Source organism: Caretta caretta, chromosome 15 (genome assembly GCF_965140235.1).
Source record: "Caretta caretta isolate rCarCar2 chromosome 15, rCarCar1.hap1, whole genome shotgun sequence".
In the NCBI taxonomy this organism is placed as follows: domain Eukaryota; kingdom Metazoa; phylum Chordata; order Testudines; family Cheloniidae; genus Caretta; species Caretta caretta.
In genome coordinates, this window is record NC_134220.1 from 6139201 (window position 1) to 6161108 (window position 21908).

General features: G+C 43.7%; 2 protein-coding genes and 1 long non-coding RNA gene across 8 annotated transcripts in view; 1 reads left to right on the plus strand and 2 right to left on the minus strand.

Annotated features, from left to right (window-relative positions):
- Positions 1 to 178: 178 nt before the first annotated feature.
- Positions 179 to 10000, minus strand: DRC10 (dynein regulatory complex subunit 10). 3 transcript variants are annotated; one of them, XM_048821021.2, is made up of 5 exons: positions 9907 to 10000; positions 8321 to 9075; positions 3434 to 3667; positions 1883 to 1954; positions 179 to 648 (listed from the first exon to the last, which is right to left on the minus strand). In XM_048821021.2, exons 2-5 carry the CDS (start codon positions 9041 to 9043, stop codon positions 376 to 378), a joined length of 1302 nt encoding a protein of 433 aa, XP_048676978.1. In that variant the 5' UTR covers positions 9044 to 9075; positions 9907 to 10000; the 3' UTR covers positions 179 to 375. The 3 variants fall into 3 exon arrangements, with proteins under 3 accessions (XP_048676978.1, XP_048676977.1, XP_074976297.1); XM_048821020.2 differs by lacking the exon at positions 9907 to 10000 and adding an exon at positions 9828 to 9905; XM_075120196.1 differs by lacking the exon at positions 9907 to 10000 and adding an exon at positions 9828 to 9905 and having other exon boundaries at positions 461 to 648; positions 3384 to 3667.
- A 277-nt stretch (positions 10001 to 10277) lies between these two features.
- The window catches only part of TPCN1 (two pore segment channel 1), a 69782-nt gene continuing 58151 nt past the window's right edge, over positions 10278 to 21908 (plus strand). The window contains exons 1-2 of one of the 4 annotated variants that reach the window (XM_048821014.2): positions 10278 to 10530; positions 11354 to 11574. In XM_048821014.2, coding sequence (XP_048676971.2) covers positions 11475 to 11574 — 100 coding nt within the window. In that variant the 5' untranslated portion in view covers positions 10278 to 10530; positions 11354 to 11474. Of the gene's footprint in view, positions 10531 to 10554; positions 11575 to 21908 lie in introns of those variants that run through there. The other 3 variants (XM_048821015.2, XM_048821013.2, XM_048821016.2) reach the window with 3 other exon arrangements.
- The window catches only part of LOC125622736 (uncharacterized), a 40994-nt gene continuing 33557 nt past the window's right edge, over positions 14472 to 21908 (minus strand). The window contains exon 2 of the long non-coding RNA XR_007352791.2: positions 14472 to 20671. This is a non-coding gene — a long non-coding RNA (uncharacterized LOC125622736). The remainder of the gene's footprint in view (positions 20672 to 21908) is intronic.

Consider the following 21908-nt stretch of genomic DNA (forward strand, 5'->3'; position numbering starts at 1 on the left):
CCATTAACCTCAGGAGGAACTGGAGTGGGCCCTAAGTGACTTGTACAAGGTTGCACAGTGCATGTGTGGTAGAGCTGGGGATGGAACCCAGGAGTCCCAGCTCCCAGTCCAGTGCCTTAACTACAAGATCATCCTTTTTCTCTTAAATTCAGACCAAAAGCAATTAAAATATCCCACCTGGAAGTCTAACATGTTGGCTGACATTTATTTATGACAGAATCATTTTTACATGCCAGATTTGTGTATATACAAACCATAGACATCCTGGAGAGGTTGTTTGTCTGGTTGAAGTGACGACACCCTAGATAGCTGAGGTCCAAAGAGAAATGTCTACAATGCTGGGAAGAGAGAGCAAGGGGAAAGGATGGAACTAATTTATTTCTTGCTCTTCTTGCCTTTTCCCTTCTTCTTTCTCTTTGACTTTAACAGTGACCTGACCAAGTAGCCCTTCCAGAAGGCCTGAATGTGGATGGCAGCACGGACCATGATAGCCAGTTCCCTCTCAGCTCTTTCCTTCTTCTCTTGGGATAGCCTCCTCTCCTCCTTGATCTGGGAATACTCTTGTTCAAGCACAGCATACTTCTTCTTCAGCTCAGCAAGCTGGGCCTTCTCTTCAGTATAGACAGCATCGACTTCCTCATACTCAGTCTGGTAGGACAGCAAACACCAGACTTATAAATGACATTCATAATATCACCCTACATTTAGTATAGGTAGCATTTTTCCAGAAGGGTTCCAAAGAGCTTTACAGACCCTATATGAATAGGGATTGTTTCATCCATCATAAATGCGTGCAGGGTCACTTGCAGCCCTTATTCTTTTCATCTCTTGGGATGGAATTTTCAAAGAGGTCTAAAAGGAGGTGCCCAACTCCAGTGGGAGCTGGGTTCCCAATTCCTTTAAGCTTCTTTAAAAACTGCAGGCATGGTTCCAATTGTTACTATCCATTGCCTTGCAGGCCAGGCAACAATACTCTCAACTTATTAAGCAACTTTTTATCTATGGTATAAACACAATCATCTGGATGATGGTGGTTTATTGTCATTATAACCCATCTGTAGGGATGAAAATAAGCAGTATGGAGATAGCCTGCTTGCATGACAGGGTAAGGGGAATCAGCAACATTTGTGTGTCAGACCTACCAACCCCAATTTATCAAATTCTGTCTCTGCTCTCATGATGATGGCTTCATGAGCAGCCAGGAACCAGCAGGGCTTGGTGCCACAAGCCATCATGTTCTGAGCTCATTTCTGCTTCCGATTACAAGGTTGACAAGGCAGGGACCTACTATTAAGGCCAATCAGCAACAATTTTCCAGGTCCCTCTCCTTAGGCCCTTGCTTTGCTGTTAACCAAGCACCCTGTTTTGATCTGGATAATGAAGCAAACATCCACTAAAATGCCAGGAACATGAGAGGAAATAGTGGATTCTGGGAGGAGTTAGGCAGTGTGGACGTGATTCTAAGACTGTTAAGCTTAATATGGAAGATAGACGATGGATTTGCTGTCACTCTCCAGACTCTGAACTACTTGACTAACAAGTTAGTAGAGATGTGGAAAGAGCACTTGGTTTGTACACTAGGTGGAGCCAGTAGGGCTGAGGAAACAAACATAACAATTCCATCCAACACACTGAGGAAACAATCATCCAGTGCTAGAACAGGATAGGATTTTGCAGCTGACATGACCCTTCTCAACAATGCCTATACAGCAGAGAGCAGCTGAACACAAAAGCAGGGCAGAAAAATGGTTACTTGCCTGATAGTAACTGTGGTTCTTCTTTGAAATGGCTTGTCTGGGTACATCACATGCACCCCTTGCGTGGGATCCACATGGACAAGCCCTCTCGAAGAAGAACCAACTGTCTTGACGACTGAGAGTACCTGTTTTTCTCCCATGTCAGCATCATATTTCTGGATCCAGTTCTCGATTTCCATCTCCACTTTGTATTTCTTCTAAAATAAATGACACAGGAAAAAATGACATTTACAGGCAGCTGAATATAGAAATATAACATGCAGTATGCTGGGATGAAAGGAGCTGTTCATTTGAATCCCAGCAGCTAGTATGCTTGTGATGCCTGCTCCTTTTGGAAAGGTTCTTCAGTCCGAGATGTCTTTGACTCTGGGCCTCTAATGGAGAGCAGACATCATTCACCTATAGAATATGGGCATGCTTGGTCTACAGCAAATGGCTGGGATTCAGTTGCAGCACAGAGAGACTATACTGACTATAATGATGGGTGTGGTTAAAATACAGAAATATTTTGGACTGTTGGAAAATGAGCTAAAAATGACTTAACCTCACTGTTTGGTGGAATCCTAGAGAGTTACTGAACGGTTTCCTTCAAGCTGATGGTACCTGCACTCTGTAGAACCGCTCAGATTTTAAGGCCAGAAGATTATCTAGTCTGACCTCCTGTATATTACAGGGCAGAGAATTTCACACAGTTAAGCTTACCCAGTCACTGTTGAGAGACCCAGTTCCCTATTTGACCACCACCTCTTCTGATGGATGGGATAAGAGCCAGGTTTTTGACAGGCCCTGATGACCAGCTCCTGCCTTCATGTGAGGTGGACTGGCCTATGACTGGTCCAAGTTCTTCACACATGAATTCCTCAATCCAATTAAAACATTGGTCATAGGAGAATAGAGCACATAGGAAGGGAAAGGAGACTTCAGTGGTGAAAAAGTGTGTTCTTTGTCTTCCCCTACTCTCTCAGCATGTATAATTGATTGAGCTGAGCAGCTTTTAACAGAAAGCAGAGAAATGACCTGCAGTGAATTTGAGCTGGATGACAACGCAGGCCTAATAATGGATGGGGCTGCTTGGATTTCATACTGCTTTGTAAACTTTCATTTGACACTGCCCCTACACTATAAAACCTTATTCTACCTTGGACTGTACAGTGTTTTGAAAGAGCTAGAGAAGATATATAACGTAAACATCCTTTAAGTAGATGTGTTCTGCCTGCAAATTGGTCTCTGCCCATTTGGACTGAGAACTGATTAGAAAAGAAAAGGTGACGTTTTTTAACGCTATAGATTTTTCCTGCACAATTCTGCCACTCTCCAGCAGGAACATTTTGGGACTATGAATTCTGACAGCTTCATTAACCTACTAGAGCACTATCTCACCTGTGCTATATATTGAAAGTGTTTTCAGAGGCAGGCTGGCATCCAGTATGTACATGTCTGGTGGGAGCTATAGGTGACTACGAATAAGACCCTTTGCTGGTGGGTTGTTGTGATGCTGCTTTCCAGTGAAATCAGTGGCATGTTAGATCATAGCTGATATGCTCAGCAGCACAGCAGATACATTCTGCCAGGAATGTCTGTTAGCAGTTAAGTGGTTAAGGTTAGCAGACAATATGAAGAACTCACAGCACTTTAACAGGTCTGCTTGCTTCTCTAGAACTCCCCTCCCTTGGTACCTTTCTGAGAGCCAGCTCTGAGTCTCTATTGTCTATGATGAGAACATTGAGCTGTGCTCTTAGCTGATGTATATCTTGCTGTATCTTGGCACACTTTCCCTGGGAACTTCGCAGCTCCCCTTTTTGGAGTTTCTCTGCTTCCTGCTTGGTGCGTTGGATGTGGCTTTCAGAGTACTTCTCCAGATGAAGTAAGTGGCTTTTGAGATCCTTGATTGCAGCATTCTTTTTCATAATCTAAACCCAGGAAAAAGAAGCACCATAAGGAACTGCAGGGTAGGTCAAGGGGTTTTCAGATCAAACCTACAGGAGAATTAAGGCTTAGTTACAAAGACACCAGTGTCCTAAAATAAGTAACTGCATTCCAGTGACAGCGAGCACACTGCATTTGCACAGAACTCTGAAATCATTACTGGTGCAACTCCCAATGACTTCAAAGGGAGCAGAGTTAGGCCAATACTGAGGCTCAGTCTACACTAGAGCTTACTACAGTCTAATTTACGTTGTTCAGGGGCGTGAACAATCCACACCCCTGAGCGATGTAAATTACACCATCCTAAGTGCTGGTGTGGACAAGCATAACTACCACCTCTCACGGAGGTGGATTTATTTTGCCAGTTGGAGAGTTCCCTCTGGTTGGCAATGAGTGTCTTCACCAGATGTTCTGCAGCTGCGCCGCTGTAGTGCTTCTAGTGTAGACAAGCGCCGAGTGAAATCCCCACCCTCACTGACTCTTTTGTTGGTAGTTTAGCAGACAGGCCAAGGAGTGAATGGGCAGCACTGAAGAACACTGGCTGTGCATCACAGGGAAGCTGGCACAGCTGCTATCCATGCTGGACATGATCCAAAGCCCTTTGAAGTCAGTGGAAAGACTCCTACTGAATTCAATGAGCTTGGGATCAGGCTTATTGTGCCTGTTCTGTGGCCAGACCGGGCAACTAGTCCTATTGGCTGTCTAGAACAGACGAAAATACATCACAGACAAGTGAAATGTATTTCCTTGCTAGCACTGGGCAAACTGCTAAACTGCACTTAAAAATCATGAGTGTATTGAATTACCAGCATGCCTGACCTGAGCTTGAAAATTAGAACCCATCCCCTGATGCCTCAGTTCCTCTGTAGATACCCCCCAAGTGCAAAAAAAGGATGATTATCTTGCCTGACCTACTGCCTTGCTAAGTACACTTTGTCCCCAATCATTCAATTGGACTATTTCCAGTGGACCTTGTGGCTTGTGCAGAGCCCCACTGAAGTTAATGGGGCTCTAAATGCACGCAGGGTCTGCGCACATGGATCCGATTGCAGGATTGTAGCCTTAAATTGTAAAAGAAAAATAACTAGGTGCTACTCATAATAGATCCCTATCAAATCATCACAGAAATGTACCAATTCAAGCCCAAAAGCTACTCAGCTATGCTTCCCTGCAATGATGATAATGAAAAATCTGACCTATCACTTACCCCACAAATATATTTCTCACTCCAGATGAGTGGTTGGATATACTTTTGCAAGGCTCTATTAACAGATTACACTGGATGTCAGATCATTATGCTGGATTAATAGATTACGCTGGATCTTAACTGGTTTTGGTCTAATTAAAGACTACAAGAGTATTGCTATTTTTATTGTACTCTTAATTAATTTTAAAAGAAAGAGATTAAAATTACTTTTTAATTAATCCCTTCTCTGAGCAATGAGAATCATGAGTGCTGCATAATGAACATCCTCATGTCAAACGGCCTGGCTAGAATAGCTGCTCAATGTTCTTCCTCAGAGCTTGTGTATTTACCTTATATTTGGAAAGTCAAGCAGAAAGAGAAGTGATTTTGGTTGGCATGCACGTGTGTGTGTGTGTGTGTTGTCACCCACTGATTGGAATGCAGTAATGGACATTTAGACTGTGGTTTTAAATAGTCACTGTGGAAGTCTTTTGGACAGAAAGGAGTAATTTGGAAACTGCTCCCAGCATTAAAACAAACTAATATACATATATGTTCCAGAAGTTTAGTAGAAATGTTGGGATTTTTCTCCGAGGCCCTTTCCACTTGGTTCCCAAGAAATTAACTCAAATATGGACTCATCACTGAGGGTTTTTTTTAACTGACACACAGCAACACTACGCTGAAGTGATCAAGCTCAAATGCAGTGGGGTAGGTATGGAGGTTTACCACAGCTTCAAAGCACATAATAATAAATCACATTATACACATATTTGAAAACAAACTAACGAATGTGCATTACATTTTACATTGCATCATGATTTATAATTGGCTTACTAATTTTTGTAACCAGCCCCTGTACAGATCCAGAACTGCTAGTAAGCAAAGCTGCAGCTGTAACATAATGACAGGTTTCAGAGTAACAGCCGTGTTAGTCTGTATTCGCAAAAAGAAAAGGAGTACTTGTGGCACCTTAGAGACTAACCAATTTATTTGAGCATAAGCTTTCGTGAGCTACAGCTCACTTCATCGAAAGCTTATGCTCAAATAAATTGGTTAGTCTCTAAGGTGCCACAAGTACTCCTTTTCTTTTAGCTGTAAACTTATCACACATCACTCTTCTTACTATGTCTTTATCTACTAACTACATGTTGTTTACAAAAAGAAAAGGAGTACTAGTAGCACCTTAGAGACTAACCAATTTATCTGAGCATAAGCTGTAGCTCACGAAAGCTTATGCTCAAATAAATTGGTTAGTCTCTAAGGTGCCACAAGTACTCCTTTTCTTTTTGCGAATACAGACTAACACGGCTGCTACTCTGAAACATGTTGTTTACAAGCCCACTTGTGAACTTATGCTTTGTCCATTGCTAATCTGTTTCCTTACTTCAGTTTTCTTTCATTGTTTATGCAAGGCCTACAAGATAGACTGGTACTTAGGGTTGCCAGGCATCCGTTTTTGACCGGAATGCCCGGTCAAAACGGGACTCTGGCGACTCCGGTCAGCACCGCTGACCAGGCTGTTAAAAGTGGTTGGTGGTGCAGAGGGGCTAAGACAGGCTCCCTCTGTCTCCCAGAAGAAGCTGGCATGTCCCTATGGCCCCTAGGTGCAGGGCTGATCAGGGAAGCTCCGTGCACTGCCCCCACCCCGAGCACTGGGTCTGCAGCATCAATTGGCTGGGAACCTGAGCCCGCTCCTGCACTCCGAACCTCTCGGCTCCAAGTCTGGAGCCCCCTCCTGCATCCCAAATCCCTCATCCCCGGCCCCACCCCACAGCCTGCACCCCCAGCCGGAGCCCTCACCCCCTCCCATACTCCAACCCCCTGCCCCAACCCGGAGCCCCCTCCTGGACCCTGAACCCCACATTTCTGGCCCTACCCTGGAACCTGCACCCCCAGCTGGAGACCTCACCCCCTCCTGCACCCCAACTCCCTGCCCCAGTCCAGTGAAAGTGAGTGAGGGTGGAGGAGAGCGAGCGACGGAGGGAGGGGGGATGGAGTGAGTGGGGGTGGGGCCTCGGAGAAGGGGTGGGGTGGGGGCAGGGCCTCTGGGGAGGGGTGGGCAGGGCAGGGCTGGGGCAGGGACTTTTGGTTTTGTGCGATTAGAAAGTTGGCAACCCTACCAGTATCCCATATGAAAATGGAAATGACTAGTTAAATAATTAGGGAGGAAGGAATAGTTTGTGTATACGGCAACGATGGACTGGAAGTCAGGAGATCGGGGTTCTTGTCTTGGCTCTGCCCACCAACCTGTAGTGTAATCTGAGCCTCATTTTCCACAGCTGTAAAATGAAGAAACAATACTGCCTCAGAAGAAGATTGTGAGCCTTAGGGCCAGATCCTTGTAGGTATTTTGGGGAATACCCAGGGGTGAAAGTAACTTAAGGGACTTACCGGTACGCAGGACTGGGGTCCTGAGCAAGATTGGCGGGGGGAGCTCAACCAGAATGGGCAGCGGATTGGGCAGAAGGGGCGAGGCCTTTAAATCCCTGGGCCCTTTAAATCACCGCCAGAGCCCTGGGTCTCCTGGCTGCTGCCGCTACCCTGGGGCTCTGGCGGTGATTTAAAGGGCCCCAGGCTCTGCCTGCGTTAGCAACAGCCGGGAGACCCGGGCCCTTTAAATCACCGCCGGAACCCCATGGTAGTGGTAGTGGCGGCTGGGAGCCCCGGGGCTCTGGCGGCGATTTAAAGGGCCCGGGGCTCCGGCCGCTGCCAGGAGCCCAGGGCCTTTTTAAATTGCCAGTTGGGGAAGCTGCCTCCTGCCGGTACAGTTTACTTTCACCTGAATACCTTTGGGGATGTGGGCCTTAGTTCATTAATGTTCATGAGGTAGAGAGATACTATGATGAAGGCCATAGAAAATGCCTGTAACGAATATGTTAAATAGTGAATGTGGAGTCAGTATTAAAAATGGATTTTTAAAACAGTTTTTTAGAACTGCCTGTCACTGTTTCACTATCCAGTTACAGGGAATGGTGCTAGTGCTTCTCAGTGAGAGCTGACATTATGGCCGTGACTACGAGGGGCCTTTGTGACTCCTTCTTTGCCACGGTGGCCAATTAGAAGATATAGACCACATATCAGCAGGCCGCACGCTGGTTCCCTTATGGATTTGCACAATGCCCTTCCTTTAGCTATGGAATGGTTCAGACACATTGACTAACATGCTTGACTTCACTGTCACTTTAACTTCAATCGCAATTGAGCTGGCCAATGAAGATGGCATCAAAACATGCTAGAACCATGTTTGAAAGCCTCTATCTAAATATGCAGTGATTCATTTTAATTATATTTAGAATGTAACATCTATTTCTAATTCAGAAAATGTTTTAAGAAACATTTCAGCGACTTCCACTTTATGAGAGGCAACAGATTATATTTTAGTTTACTTGCCTTTCCTTCAATGATCTTCCCCTCTAGCCTGAAATGTTTAGTCTTACTATCACTGTACCTCATCGTCTCGACTCTGGATTGCCGCTGCAAGTTCTGTCTCTAAAGCTGCGATGGTTTCAGTGTTTTTCTTATCCCGGAGGGAGATTTCTTCCATGAATTGAATCTTTTCTTGTTCTTCTAAGGGACTAGTCAGGAGTTTCTCAAACAAGAATCCCCGGAACGCTGAAAGGTTTTTAATAAACATTTCAGCTGATAAATCCCTAGCATAGGCCTCATCTCTCACGGCTTGAGAAGCTAGCGGGTCAGCCTGAAAGAGTCTCAGAATATTTCTGATAGAGCTTTTTACAGCTTGCTGATGCAATTGAAGACGGTGGATTTGTTCCTCAGTTCCTACAAGGTCCCCTCTTCCATCTTCCTGCTTCAGGAGACCTTTGCTTTGAAGCTGGGTAAGTAGCGCTTCCATGTTGTTTGAAAGTTGCTCATGCTCCTTAAAGGTATCCATGAGCTCAGATCCCAGTATAGTGCTTAAGCCATCCAGAAATTCAGTAATGTGAGTGATCAGACTGATCAGTTCTATCTTAAAGATGGTCTCATCCAAAACAGATATGATCCTCTTCGTCTCAACAGTGGTAAGTTTTGAACGACCTGGATCCAAGAGCTTTAGGGGGCTTGTTTTGATCGCTGACTTTTTTGGAGTCTGACTGTTTCCCACGGAGGACTTGCTGCTTGAATCAGTAGACTCATACGGCAACTGAAGCATGGTAGCTACCTCTGTTGCCATGTTCTCAGCCAAATACTTACAAGTTGAGGGTTCTAAAGTGAAAGGGAGCAAAAATCTTCTATATGGGTAGAGTCACAGAGGACATCTCAATCAAACAACATCTAGATCCCCCCACTGCTTCAACTGCATGCTCTTCTTTTGCAAAACTTATCTTAAAAAAAGTTTGATTTCAGCATTAGCAACACAATATAATTTGGTAAAAATTGAGAATGTTACATTATAGTGGAGCTGTCTCTAGGTTTAAAAGCACATTCAGGATATTGGGTCCTTACACCTAAGACAGCCTGTCTCTGTGTTGGAGGTGAAACTGTATGTTAAGCCTCAGTGGCATGAGACAGAGTGATGAGCTATTTGTTCCCCATGCTGAAAGGTGGAGGGAAAGCTCCTGAGAAGAGACTGGGATGGTGGTGGGGATCCCTGGTTTCTAGGAGATGGGGGGAAGCTCTTCAGTCTCTCGGAGTCTGGATAAAGAGGCTCCCCTGGTCTCCCTGAAGGTGGGTTGAACAGGGGCTTGACTTTCTGAGCACATGGCCAAGTTGGGCTGTGTGTGGGTCTCTCTTGGGGGGGCGCTGGCCTCTCTGGGGGTGGGAGCAGACTGTGGCGAGGGGCTCCCCAGTCTCTTTGGAGAGGGAAGGGGGAGAAGGGTGAAAGGGCTTCCCTGTCCTCCTGGGGGTCCCTCAAGGAGCGGGGGGGAGGCTCCCCGGTCTCTGGGGGGGTCGGGCTGGGGATAAGAGGCTTCGGTTGGGGGCCGGGCTCCCCATCTCCCGGGGGAGGTTCTGCTCACATCAAAGCTGCCGCCGCCGCCGCCTCCCTTCCCATCTGTTTTCAGCGTGTCTCTGTTGCTATGTTACCCATTCACTAACCTTTAACCCCAAACACAGAAGGTGGGGACAGATCCTTACGGATTCTCTCCCCCCTCCGTAACCAATCGCCGCCCTTGCTAGGCACGCTTAGTCCCGCCCCTTCCTTCTCCAGAGAAAGGCGGGGTCTCCAGTATGTGCCTAGCCTTCTGACCAATCAAAAACATCACCGCTCACCTCTACTTTGATGGGCGAGACCTCCGTCCAATGGGAGGACAAAAAGGGAGAAACCCGGATCCCCTTCCATGCACCGCGATAGTTGAAGGGCGGGGCAGAGGGGGTGCCAAGGGGCGATTGGCGGCTCTCTGGGATGGGGGAGCTATCAGAAGGCAGCCTGACGGGTGCCGGCCAATGGGCGGTGCCGGTGGGCGGGGCTTGGCTTGGCTCTCAGTCAGCGGCTGACTGAGGCGAGTTGTCGCAGCGGCTGGGGGTAGTTTGGCGGGTTCGGTTCTGTTGCTGGACTCGCCGGCTGACGCTCGGGGCTCCCCGGGCGGCGGGGGGTGAACCTTGGCTCCCACGCGCGGGGCTCGCTTGGGCTGGGCGCGGCGTGAAAAGTCCTCGTGAAAAGTGCACAAGGGTCGCCGGGGACGCGCGGGGAGGGCGTCGCTGAGGAGGGGCTCCCGCCAGGTGTGTGTGTGTGTGACAGGGGGGGGGCCTGTAGGGCGCGTGCAGGGCGCGAGGGAGTTGCTGGGGCTGGTGCGGAGTCAGCTCGGTGGAGGTGATCCCTGTGACTCCTCGGCAAGGTGCAAAGTAGCACACCCCACCCCCCGTACCGTGCTGCTGTCTTGCTGGTGCACAGCTACCCGGAAATGCACATTTGCACTTTTTGTCCTGGGAACATGTTACTGTTTGTGTGAGCTGACCCGGCCTTTCCTCTACCGTAGCCCCAGCCGTCACTGTGACTTACCCGCAGCCTCAAAAAAAGAAACAAACCGTAACAACGTTGAGGGGCGGCATCATTAGTAAGGCACTTTTAGGGTAACTTCTGGATTCTTCTTAGGAATTCACAAGTGTTGTAGTAGAGGAAAAGTGTGCGTGCACACTCATCGGACTCCAGTTTTCCCATTCCCCCCTTGGAGTCCAGAGCTTTGAGATGGAAGAACAGAATAGTTTTGGATTTGAAGCCATGTGTGACAGTGTTATATTAACTATATATATGTAGCTCCTGCCTATTCTTTATTATTAATAAACATTGTGGGATTCACCTAGAATTATTTTCCTTCTGTTCTAAATTAAATCATGAGTATTGCAGCTAAGATCATGAGTATTGTGGTTACGGATAAGTAGCTCAAGTTAGATAAAGTTTTTTTGTTTTAATAGCCAGTGGCTGGATATAAACTTATGTTGTTAGTGCATTTACTGTTCTGCACCACTCTTTGCAAACAGCTTGATAGATTCTTTTTGGCCTGAGACCCCTGGAAATGGGTGTATCTTTCTACATATTTTTAAGTCTAGAAGATGCACCTGATGGAGGACTTTCTGAGGAATATTTTTGACAAAGTGTTTTTGAAAGGTGAACTACAAAATACATTATTTAAAGTTCTTGGAAGAGGAGCCTGAAAGGAAATAGAATGGATGATGACGTTCCCCTCATTCTCACTTTGGATGAGAGTGGAATCAACACTTCAACACCCAACGAGCAGCTGGATCGGGAGGACCTGCCTAATGAAAGTAAGACCACTTTATGTTTCTTTAGAGCGCACAGTTTATTTTCAGTTAGCTGCTGTAATTGTGGTTTGAGGGGTAGGTCTCCCACTCCCCTCCCCCCCATCCATAGCGGTTGCTCTGTATTCTTCCTTCTGGAACCTGAAATCTTACCAAAAAAATTAATCACTCACAGTATTAGGAGTAGCCTCAAAGAAACCTATTAGGAAATTCTTTATTGTTTACTCAAAACTCTCAGAACTTTAGTGAATGTCTTGGGTGATCAAGGAGTAGATTTGGCTTTATATGAGTCTGTGTGTCATGCAGCCTTTGATACTTTCAGGTAATAAATTGGGACTTTCTTGCCCATAAATTGAAGTTTCCATTTCCATATCTCTGCTCCAGAGTCATGCCTTTTCTTGGCACTCACACGATGTGCCATGCCATTGGACCAGGCTGACACACAGCAGTTGCAATCATGTCATTTGACGTTTGCCCAGGAACATAAGGTCCTCAGCTGTAGCTGCTGTCTTTATTTTTCACTCTTTTGGTTCCAGTCAAGAAATGGATACCTCTTGATGCACTAAGGAACCTAAATAAAGGATTTAGGAAGCATCTTATCTTAACCATCTAATACACTTTTGAATAAAAATTAGCTCTCTCCCAATTAGCCACAGTTATTTGGTAGCTTAATTGGTTTATGACAGGAAGAAAGAAAAACAACTCACAAAGTCATCACTGTGTATTTAATTTCCTGCTATCTTTAAGCTCTCTTTCATTGTGAGGTGACATCTCCTCTTCCTACATACTTAATCACGACTAACTTTTTTCTCAAATTTCCTATCACCAAATTTATTTTAACAATCACTCCCATTAAATAAAGAAATGTCTTTTGACTTCCACATGAGTCCAGGAGGCTGAACAAATTTTGAGATGCCTCTTCTACTTCTTCTTGCAGTTCAAATAAAGAAATTAATCAGACCAAATAATTGTACTCATAGCTGGGGACCCAGTATTCTAAGCTGTAACAATTTTTTAGTCCCTGGCTTGCAGTCACATCTGTTCCCTTAATTTCCTCTTCCTTTACTCTCCTGAACTCTAACCCTCTGTTCCTGAGTGCATTTTGAGATTTCTCCTTTGGCTAGGCTGCTTGAGTTCTCTTTCTGTAAATCTTGCTTCATTCCTGCTCTGCACAGGTCGCCACTTAAATTTACTTCCCTGGTTGTTTTTGTTTGTTTGTGGGGGAGAGGGGTTGGGTTTTTATTTTATTTTTTTTAAATAGAGGAGATAATGCTGCTTCTGCCTTTTGGCTTGTTTGTATCCCTTCCTGTGACTGACTACTTTTTTTTTTTGTTTTTTGTTTTCTCTGGCAGAAGAAAGTATGTATCTGTGGGTCTTAATGTTAGTTTAAAACCAATAATACTGGAACAAAGCAAAAAACTGAGAATAAGCATTTTTTATTAAATAAAAAAATGAAGATACCCCATATTTAATTTTTAAGTGTATAAAACTTTGGGGGTGAGTTCTGTGGAACCTACAGGTCCCCCACTCTTTCTGAGAGCTCATACTGTTGTGCTTTAGATGAGACCAATTTTTTTATATTAAAGAAAAACTATTTTAAATTGATTAAAAATAGATAAAATTGACCCATAATTTGCTTTAAAAGCAAACATTAATGCTCCATTCTTGCTATCTGTAGTATGTGCATGGGCTTCTGTACCCATGCAGAACCCCATGAAGTCAGTTGGACTCTGCACATCCTGATCGCAGAGTCTGCGCACTATCGCTTATAGGATCAAGACCTAAGGCATAAAGTCCATGAAGGGCTTGAAAAGTCAGTTTAACCCTGGCAAGTGGGAAGCTTAACCTGATGAGGGAAGGGACTTACATCATCATTTACTGCAGAAAATTTGGTTTTCATTAAAAAAAATATTCTAGCCCCTATGACTGCAAAGAGAATTGTGAAATATGATATAGTCTGGTTTCTCTGAGTCTACAGACCACTCTAGTGCCTGCCTTTGCTGCTGCTCAGCTTTTTCCAGTGAGTAGGTGAGTGAAATCAATAACACTAGTTAGTTTCACAGCTGTTCTTCAGAACCCTGTTGATAACTCTAAAGTTGACTAGAGATGTCTGTTTCACTTTATGGTTGCTTGGGGAAAGCTGTGAGTAGAAGCAATCACTATTCACAGGGAAAGAGGACCAAAAAAAGGAAAGAGGTCTTTTGTTTCCCTCCTTGTTTTCTGCTCCCTGCTTTCTTTTCAGTCTCTGTCCACCTCCAGGAGTGAATTTAGTTCTAGCAACGTTAGCAAAACTAATAGAATTCTGAGGAATTGCATGTCAAGGCCTACTTGTCATTGATTCTGATCTCAGATTTCTAAGGGCCTGTCTGTAGTGTAAATACAACCATGTTGGGGGGCTCAATTGCTTTATAGTTTGTCTTTTAAAACAGTGGTTCTCTGCCTCTTCTAAATTGGGACTGTCCCATACAATGTAGACAGTAGTCCTGGACATTCCCACTAACTCAGTGGTTCTCAAATTTTTGTACTGGTGACCCCTTTCACATAGCAAGCATCTTAGTGTGACCCCCCCGTCAAGGTTCCTTCCCCACTCTGAACTCTAGGGTACAGATGTGGGGACCTGCATGAAAAACCCCCTAAGCTTATTTTTACCAGCTTAGGTTAAAACTTCCCCAAGGTACAAACTATTTTACCTTTTGCCCTTGGATTTTATTGCTGCCACCACCAAGCGTCTAACAAATATATAACAGGGAAAGAGCCCGCTTGGAAACGTCTTTCCCCCCAGAATCCTCCCAAATCCTACACCCCCTTTCCTGTGGAAGGTTTGATAAAAATCCTCACCAATTTGCATCAGTGAACACAGACCCAAACCCTTGGATCTTAAGAACAATGAAAAAGCAATCAGGTTCTTAAAAGAAGAATTTTAATTGAATTAAAAGTAAAAGAATCACCTCTGTAAAATCAGGATGGTAAATACCTTACTGGGTAATCAGATCCAAAACATAGAGAATCCCTCTAGGCAAAACCTTAAGTTACAAAAAAAAAAAATACAAACAGGAATATACATTCCATTCAGCACAGCTTATTTTATCAGCCGTTTAAACAAAACAGAATCTAACGCATATCTAGCTAGATTACTTACTAAGTTCTAAGACTCCATTCCTTTTCTGGTCCTGGCAAAAACAACACACAGAGTGAACCTTTGTTTCTCCCCCCCGGCTTTGAAAGTATCTTATCTCCTCATTGGTCATTTTTGGTCATGTGCCAGCGAGGTTATCCTAGCTTCTTAACACTTTACAGGTGAAAGGGATTTTCCTCTAGCCAGGGAGGGATTTTAAAGGTGTTTACCCTTCCCTTTATATTTATGACACCACCCCTAATAAATTAAAAATACTTTTTTATATATTTAACACCATTATAAATGCTGGAGGCAAAGCAGGGTTTGGGGTGGAGGCTGACAGCTCATGACCCCCCGCATGTAATAACCTTGCGACCCCCTGAGGGGTCCTCACCCCCAGTTTGAGAACCCCTGCTCTAACTGTATGGATAGAGCAGGGTGGTTGCAACCTTCTGGCACCTAGCCACAACCTGTAGGTTGAGAATCCTTGTTACAACACTTCAGTTTTACTGTGTAGATGGGATATCTCCATGGCTTGGGAGTATGGGTTAAACCTTGTTATAGTTCTGATCTGTCCCAATGTTGTAGCATAATTCAAGTATGTAGGTGCAACACAGGTGCCATCTACTTTACAACACAGAACCATGGTTTATCTGTTTTAGGCCCTTGTTTAACTCCATTGTACCTGGGCCTTCAGACGTGGGGGATTTTTTGGTAGTGTTGATAGTCAGTAAAAAGTAGACTGCAATATTTTGTAAGTAGCTACATGCCAATTTTCTCAAAACCATGGTACAAAGCAAAAATCGTAACTTAAATACAGGGGTGTGTTTCTTAAAATTGTTGCAGGAGGGGTGGACAGGAGGGACCCTTTCTTAATTATTAAGAAAATTAAATGAGACAGAAGCTAGATTTCCTTTTTCAAATAAGAATTTAAAGACAAATTGTCTCCTGGTCTATTTAATTCTTTAAACACTGAATACAGGAAAACCCTTCTGTGAGGAGGACATAAAAGGTTTATAATGACTGCGATTAAGGAAGGCAGGGTTTTATATTGTACTGAAGTATCATGTCTTCCAGGATGCTATCACTTTTCTGCCTCACCAGATTGTCAGAAGTTTGCAAAGCTGACTAGAATTTTGATCCTAATGGATACAGTAGTGAGGTTTTCCCACAATGCAGACAGCAGTCTGAACAAAAAGAATTGCGAGGCTTGATAGTAAGTTCTTCAAAACTCCAGCAGTCAAAGGAGACTGAGAGGGAGAAAAGTGCTGTCATCACTTGAGTCTGTTGCTTAAAGAAATTATGTTGCCCTTCCCTAGCGCATCTTATTTGAGGATCTCAAAGCGCTGAATAAGTGCTAATTAAGCTTCACAACCCCTTTGTGAGTTAAATGAATGTTGTTACCCTCATTTTACTGTGAGGAAAACTAAGACACAGGAATTAAGTGACCTTATTCAAAGTTACACAGTCAGTCACTAACAGTGGTGGGGAAAAAATAGCCCAGGACCTCCTGACTTTTAGTTCCCTGTTTTAAACACTTGGCTGGCCTAGTGGAAAGAACAGTGGACTGGGGCTCAGAAGATATAGGTTTTATTCCTGCTTCTGCCACTGTCCTAGTGGGTGAAATTGGGCAAGTAACTTCACTACTCTGTGCCTCAGTTTCTCCATCTGTTAAATGGGGATAATGATACTGCTCTCCTTTGTAAAGCATTTTGAGATCTACTGATGAAAAGTGCTATATAAGAGCTCAATATTATCTTAATTTTAAAAATATTCTTCCATTATATCTCAAAATCTGAGAGAGCTTTTTTTATATAAAAGCCACATGTAAAGCCTTGCAAGTATTAAACAGCATCTCTCTTGAGCAGCTTGGAATTATAGGCAATAAATGATGCATACATATGATGATTTACCCCCATTTTAGTTCAGGTTCAAGATATACTCTTCTGTGTGGAAATTCCTGTTGCATCAACTAGGAATGCAGGTCCAGTGCATTCAGAGCAGGATATACAGTACCTATGTTATATAGGCAACCATGTTGTACTATGTTACCACAGTACTTCCACACTAGTCGATTTATAGCAAATAGGAAAAGTCATTTTTATACACTGGTTTGAACAAGAAAAACACTGATTGCTACTGAGGCAAAAATAAATTCTAGTAGACGTGTCAGCTGCCACTCTAGGTTTTGAATGAAGCTTCCTGTCTTCAGACAACTGTAATTTTTCAAAAACACTCACACCTTTGCTGAGCCTTTCTAAACTTGGGCTCTACTTAAAGGTGAATCAAAGGAAACTTTAGAAAGCCTGAGCCATTCTGTTCATTTGTATTGGGTGGAAAATAGAGAATTATTACCCAAGCTCACTTCTAAATATGTTCTGGGCCACCCTGAAATTTATGGCATAAGACCTGCCAAGGAGGAAGCTACAGATACTTCACTGTGGTGCACAACCCTCCTGCATGAAGATTATAACCGAGGAACTTTGGATTCTTAAGAAGCTGTGCTGCAGTACGCACTTCATGAGTGTTCATCGCAGGCCTCAAAGTATTGGAGAAGGTGCTACTCTTCCATAAGAATATGGAAATAAAGGAGTTCTTTTTATCAAGTACTGTCTGGTCTTAATATTAGAAAAATCCCATCAAGGAATTAGGAGAATGTAATGAGGCTTTCAGCAAAGTTGTCACATGTGCCGTTCTCTGATGCTCTGTTCAAATAACTCAGAACGTTTTTAGCATATAATTATAGAAGGGCACATCATGTACAATAAACCAGTTCATTTTGAATAGTCTATCTACATTGCCGCTTGTAGGCATGTGTCCAAAACACTGGGCTAGAATCTAGCCGAGGAATGATTGACATAGTTCTGCTGAAATACACAAGCATTCAGGGATGTGAATATCCACTTGCTGACTCCTATAATCAGCATAAAGCTTGAAGAAACACAAATTTCCTTGTATAAATTCTGGTTCAAGAACATATTTGTGTCATCAGTGAAAGAAAAAGGATTTCCCCCTCATACTTAGCAGGGATACCATATCTGGACAGCTAGTGTCTCTTTCGAAAATATCCTTATCTAATAATGTAACTTGTAGTTCAGCCAGTGGATGAGAGTTCCCCAGGTGTGAAATTGCACCACATCCTCTGATGTTCCTAGTGGGAACGAGTAGGCAACAGCTTCTTGGCTCTTTTGGAAATACTATAATCTCCAGCAAACTATCTGTGCTTGTGTTAATACTCTGTTCATTGAGGAAACAGATTCCCTGTCAAGGAGGTCTGTGACTTTGCTGGCTTTGAAAGTAAATGGATACTAAACGTTAGTTTTGTGGAAGGTTTAGAAACCTTACCAGGAAACAAAGGTATTGATCCTCCAAATGGCAGTGAGAGATTTAGAAGATGACATTGCAGACTCAGCATACAGATTATGTGGAAATTGATGACTGTGACTAAAGTAATGGGGAAGAAGTGAGGGCAGACAAGGTGGTTGCGTTTGATCTGGTAATTTAAGGGATCTCTGACAGCAGAACCTTAAACTTCCTATATACCATGCAGTATATTCTCCTACAACATGCCTTCTTGTGCCACTGATCTCCTCTTAAATAGCTCCAGTAGTGGTGCTTCAGCTGCTTCATTTGGAGATAAATCATGGCTTGAGCAAAGGACCGGGAACCAGAATTTAGAAGTGCCGACCCCAGTTCTGCCGCAGATTCCTTCTTTGACCTAGGATAAGTCACTTAACCTCTCTGTGCTTCAGTTTTCTCATCAGTAAAATCTGTATTATACCTACCTCACAGTGGGCCTGGGAAGAGTCATTAGTGTTTTATGAAGGACTTATTTTTTTGTAGTGCTGAAGTATTTTTATTTTTCTGTTTATTTAAGGGTGAGATTTTTTTTTTTCAAAAGTGCATAGGGCAGCTTGGTGCCTAATTCCCATTGACTTTCAATGAGAGGTATCAAACTGATAAAAATCTCTTCCCAAACTCACAACTGTACAGTCTGAATGTCGGCTGGGGTTTTTGTAATATGCGGCTAGCCCAGATAACTAATAATGGAATTCTTTTTTTAGAAGAGCAAATTGCTCCTGAAGGAAAGCTGTCTCCAGTGTGGCTTCCTAAGACAGCGTTTCAACCTGGGGTTCGTGACCCTAGCGGAGGTCGCAGTGAGGGTTTAGGGGGGTTACAAACAGTCAGCATTAGATAGGTTTGCGGGGCGTCTGGCTTTTGCCCTGCTTCCTGCCAGTTCACATGTTTCAACCCTGGGCAGCGGGGCTGAAGCCAAAGGCCGAGCTAAGATAGGGTAGAGGGTCTCAATTTTTTCAAGTAGCGGGGTTGCCAGCATTAAAAGGTTGAGAAACACTGCTCTAGGAGATGGAAATTACAGCAAAAGAAATCAGCACACAAAACGTCAGAGTACTGATTTTTCTCTCAGCACTGTTCCCCTCTCACTGTGATTATTGGTGTCATGTGCCCGTGCCCTGTAAACTCAGATGAAGTCTGGAAAGGTTGATTTCCAACTTGCATTCCATTCAGGAGCTGCTGTGTGTCCTCTGATACTGGAGAATACACAGTTGTGTGCTAGACTCCTAACACATCATCCCCTTCTCTCTGCTTTAGTGAGACAGCAGTGCTTTGGTATGGTTTGGTAATTATGCATACTTGCTGTAGTAAGAGAGAGTAATATTGTTAATCTTTTAAATATATACTCTCTCTTGAATTTACAATGGTGTCCATGCATTACAAAGGCATCCATGGCCAAAAAATAATTAAAGATAAAAGGTAACCTATGGCCACAGTGCATCGTAACTATAGAAGAGTAACTCAACTTAATCAAGTACTGTGACGGATTGTCTTGCAGTTAGCATGAACTCATTGTGCTTGTCTTGTTTTTTCGTTGGGGGGGGCTTGATCTACATTAATTCAGACATTTTGCCTTTCACAGTAGGGCACTTTGTTGAAAAAGAACAGCTGCACTGTTGAATGTAGTATAATTTTCATAAGTGACTGTCTTGTCTGTCCCCCAATGGTATTTTGAATGGTCCAATTTCCCCCTGCTCCCCAACCTACTTGCTCTGCACAGAAGTAGGATGGACAAGATAATTTCATGGTGTGTTATACAGGGTTCCATTATTTACTCCTGGGGGAATTCTGCGCCACTGCACAATGCTGAATTTTGCAGAAATTAATGTTGTGTGCGCAGAATTTCCCTTTTTTCCCCAAAGAAATGTGTTGCAGAGCTGTTGGCCGCCATTAGGGGCCACTGGACCTGGCAGAGCCCAACTCACAAATAGAAGAGAAGGTCAGAGGAAGGGAACTGGAGGGTTCCCCGCAGCTGCAGTTCCCAGCATGCCCTGAAGGAAGGCGGTGGTGACATGCAGGAAATGCCGTGCTAGCCCGGGACTCTGTATCAGGCTGTTTCTTCTTCTGGATCCCTGGACTCTGGAGGGAAGGGGCTGTGAGTAGCTGGGCCAGGGGGGACCTGCGGCTGGGCTCTGGGGAATAGGTGGTGTGAGTGTCAGACCCCCCAGCTGGGCTCTGAGGGGTAGGGGGAAGAGAAGCTGGAACTGGGTTGTCGTAGGGGTTTCTTTAACTCTTTACTCCTGGGGAATTTTTGTGTCTGTATTGCTAGACATACTTGCTGTCAGGTATTTTGAAATAAGTTACCAAAATAATTGAAACTGGCATGATTATATAGTGTTTTGACAAATAAAATTTGCAGCATTTGAAAATATTGTATGCTGAATTTTTAATTTTTTGGTGCAGAATTCCCCCAGGAGTAATTATTCTAAAGTAAAACCCTTCTCTTCACCACTCCACCCCCAGAATTATAAACACGTATCCAGTTTTATACACACATAACATAAGTCATTAAGGGTATGACAAATGGGGATTGAAGAATCTGGAAGCCACTCATTTCCCCTTTTGTGTAGAAGTCGACAGTGACCTTGATGCTTTGAGAGAGCCATCTGCATCTTTCTTCAGTACGTCTTCGCTCTGCGTGATACGAGAACAGAAAAACAGGCTAAGTGTTTCCTTCCCAGGCTGGTGGCTTGTGTTGAGGGATGCGTAGAGACGTGCATATGTATAGTGGTGTCAGAGTATTTGAACAGGTGGTCCTGGAACTATAAAAGGTTTTAAAGAGCTAGAAAACATTCAGACTGTGGTTCTGAAATGACAACAGGAAACCCAACAACAGTTGGAAACAAATAGTTATTAGCTTTTCATGGCTTCCCAGGGAAGTCATCAGTTTGTTTTTCCTCTTTTTTTATGGTTCCTGTGGATTTTTAGAGCATTTTAGAAGCAGGATGTTTGGTATGGCCAAGTTTGCTTACTGGCAGATTAAAATGAACAAAAGCTGAGCATGCTGAGTTAACTCATCATAACCAATATGATGCTCCTCAGAACTTCCTTTACCCTTGGTGTCTTCACCAAGGGATCCTGCCTGCTGCCCTCAGCCCCCCCATGTTGAAATCCCATTTTATCCATCCGAATGCTTTAAGAAGCGTTGTATAAACTAAACAGCAGCATCTGTGTAGTGGTTAGAGTTCTTGTTGATTGCCTTTTCCTTATTGCCTCTGGGGTTCTAAGCTCACATTCACCAGGAGTAGAATTTATGAGCCAGAACACTCAATTTCTGATCCTCTAAACTGGGGAAAATGGAATGAGTTTGAGGGGTCTCCGTTTTCTCTGACAGGCTCTGGCTTTAGATCTGCACCTTCCAAGGGTTTCCATGTGTTTATAGCATGATTGTGCAATATGTTTTGTATTATAGGATGAACACTTCCTTTTTATTAATCTGAGTAGTTCTTTAGGTGCAACTTTATGTGAACTGTGGAGTGGCTCTGGGATTCTATTGGTACGCTACTGAGCATTTGAATGAAAAGCTCAGACTCCCACATGCCATGTAGGAGACATGGGAACTCTTTCCCTTTGGGAAAAAAATAAAATGTATCTGGTTCAACCCCAAGTTGCTCTGCATTGATGGTGGATGACTTCACAAATGACAAGGAGGTGCTCTTACAAACCCAAGATCAAATCCGAATTTTAAGTGGCTTGTGTCAAGGTCATTGGGGAAGAAAAAAACCACTGCTTACTACATGTGAGAGAGCTATGCTGACCTAGTGAAACCTATTGATAACAATGCTTTTATTCTTGCATAAAAGGAAATAAAAAATTATGGACCATATATCAATACAATTAGATATGAGACACTCAGATGATGATAGGTGCC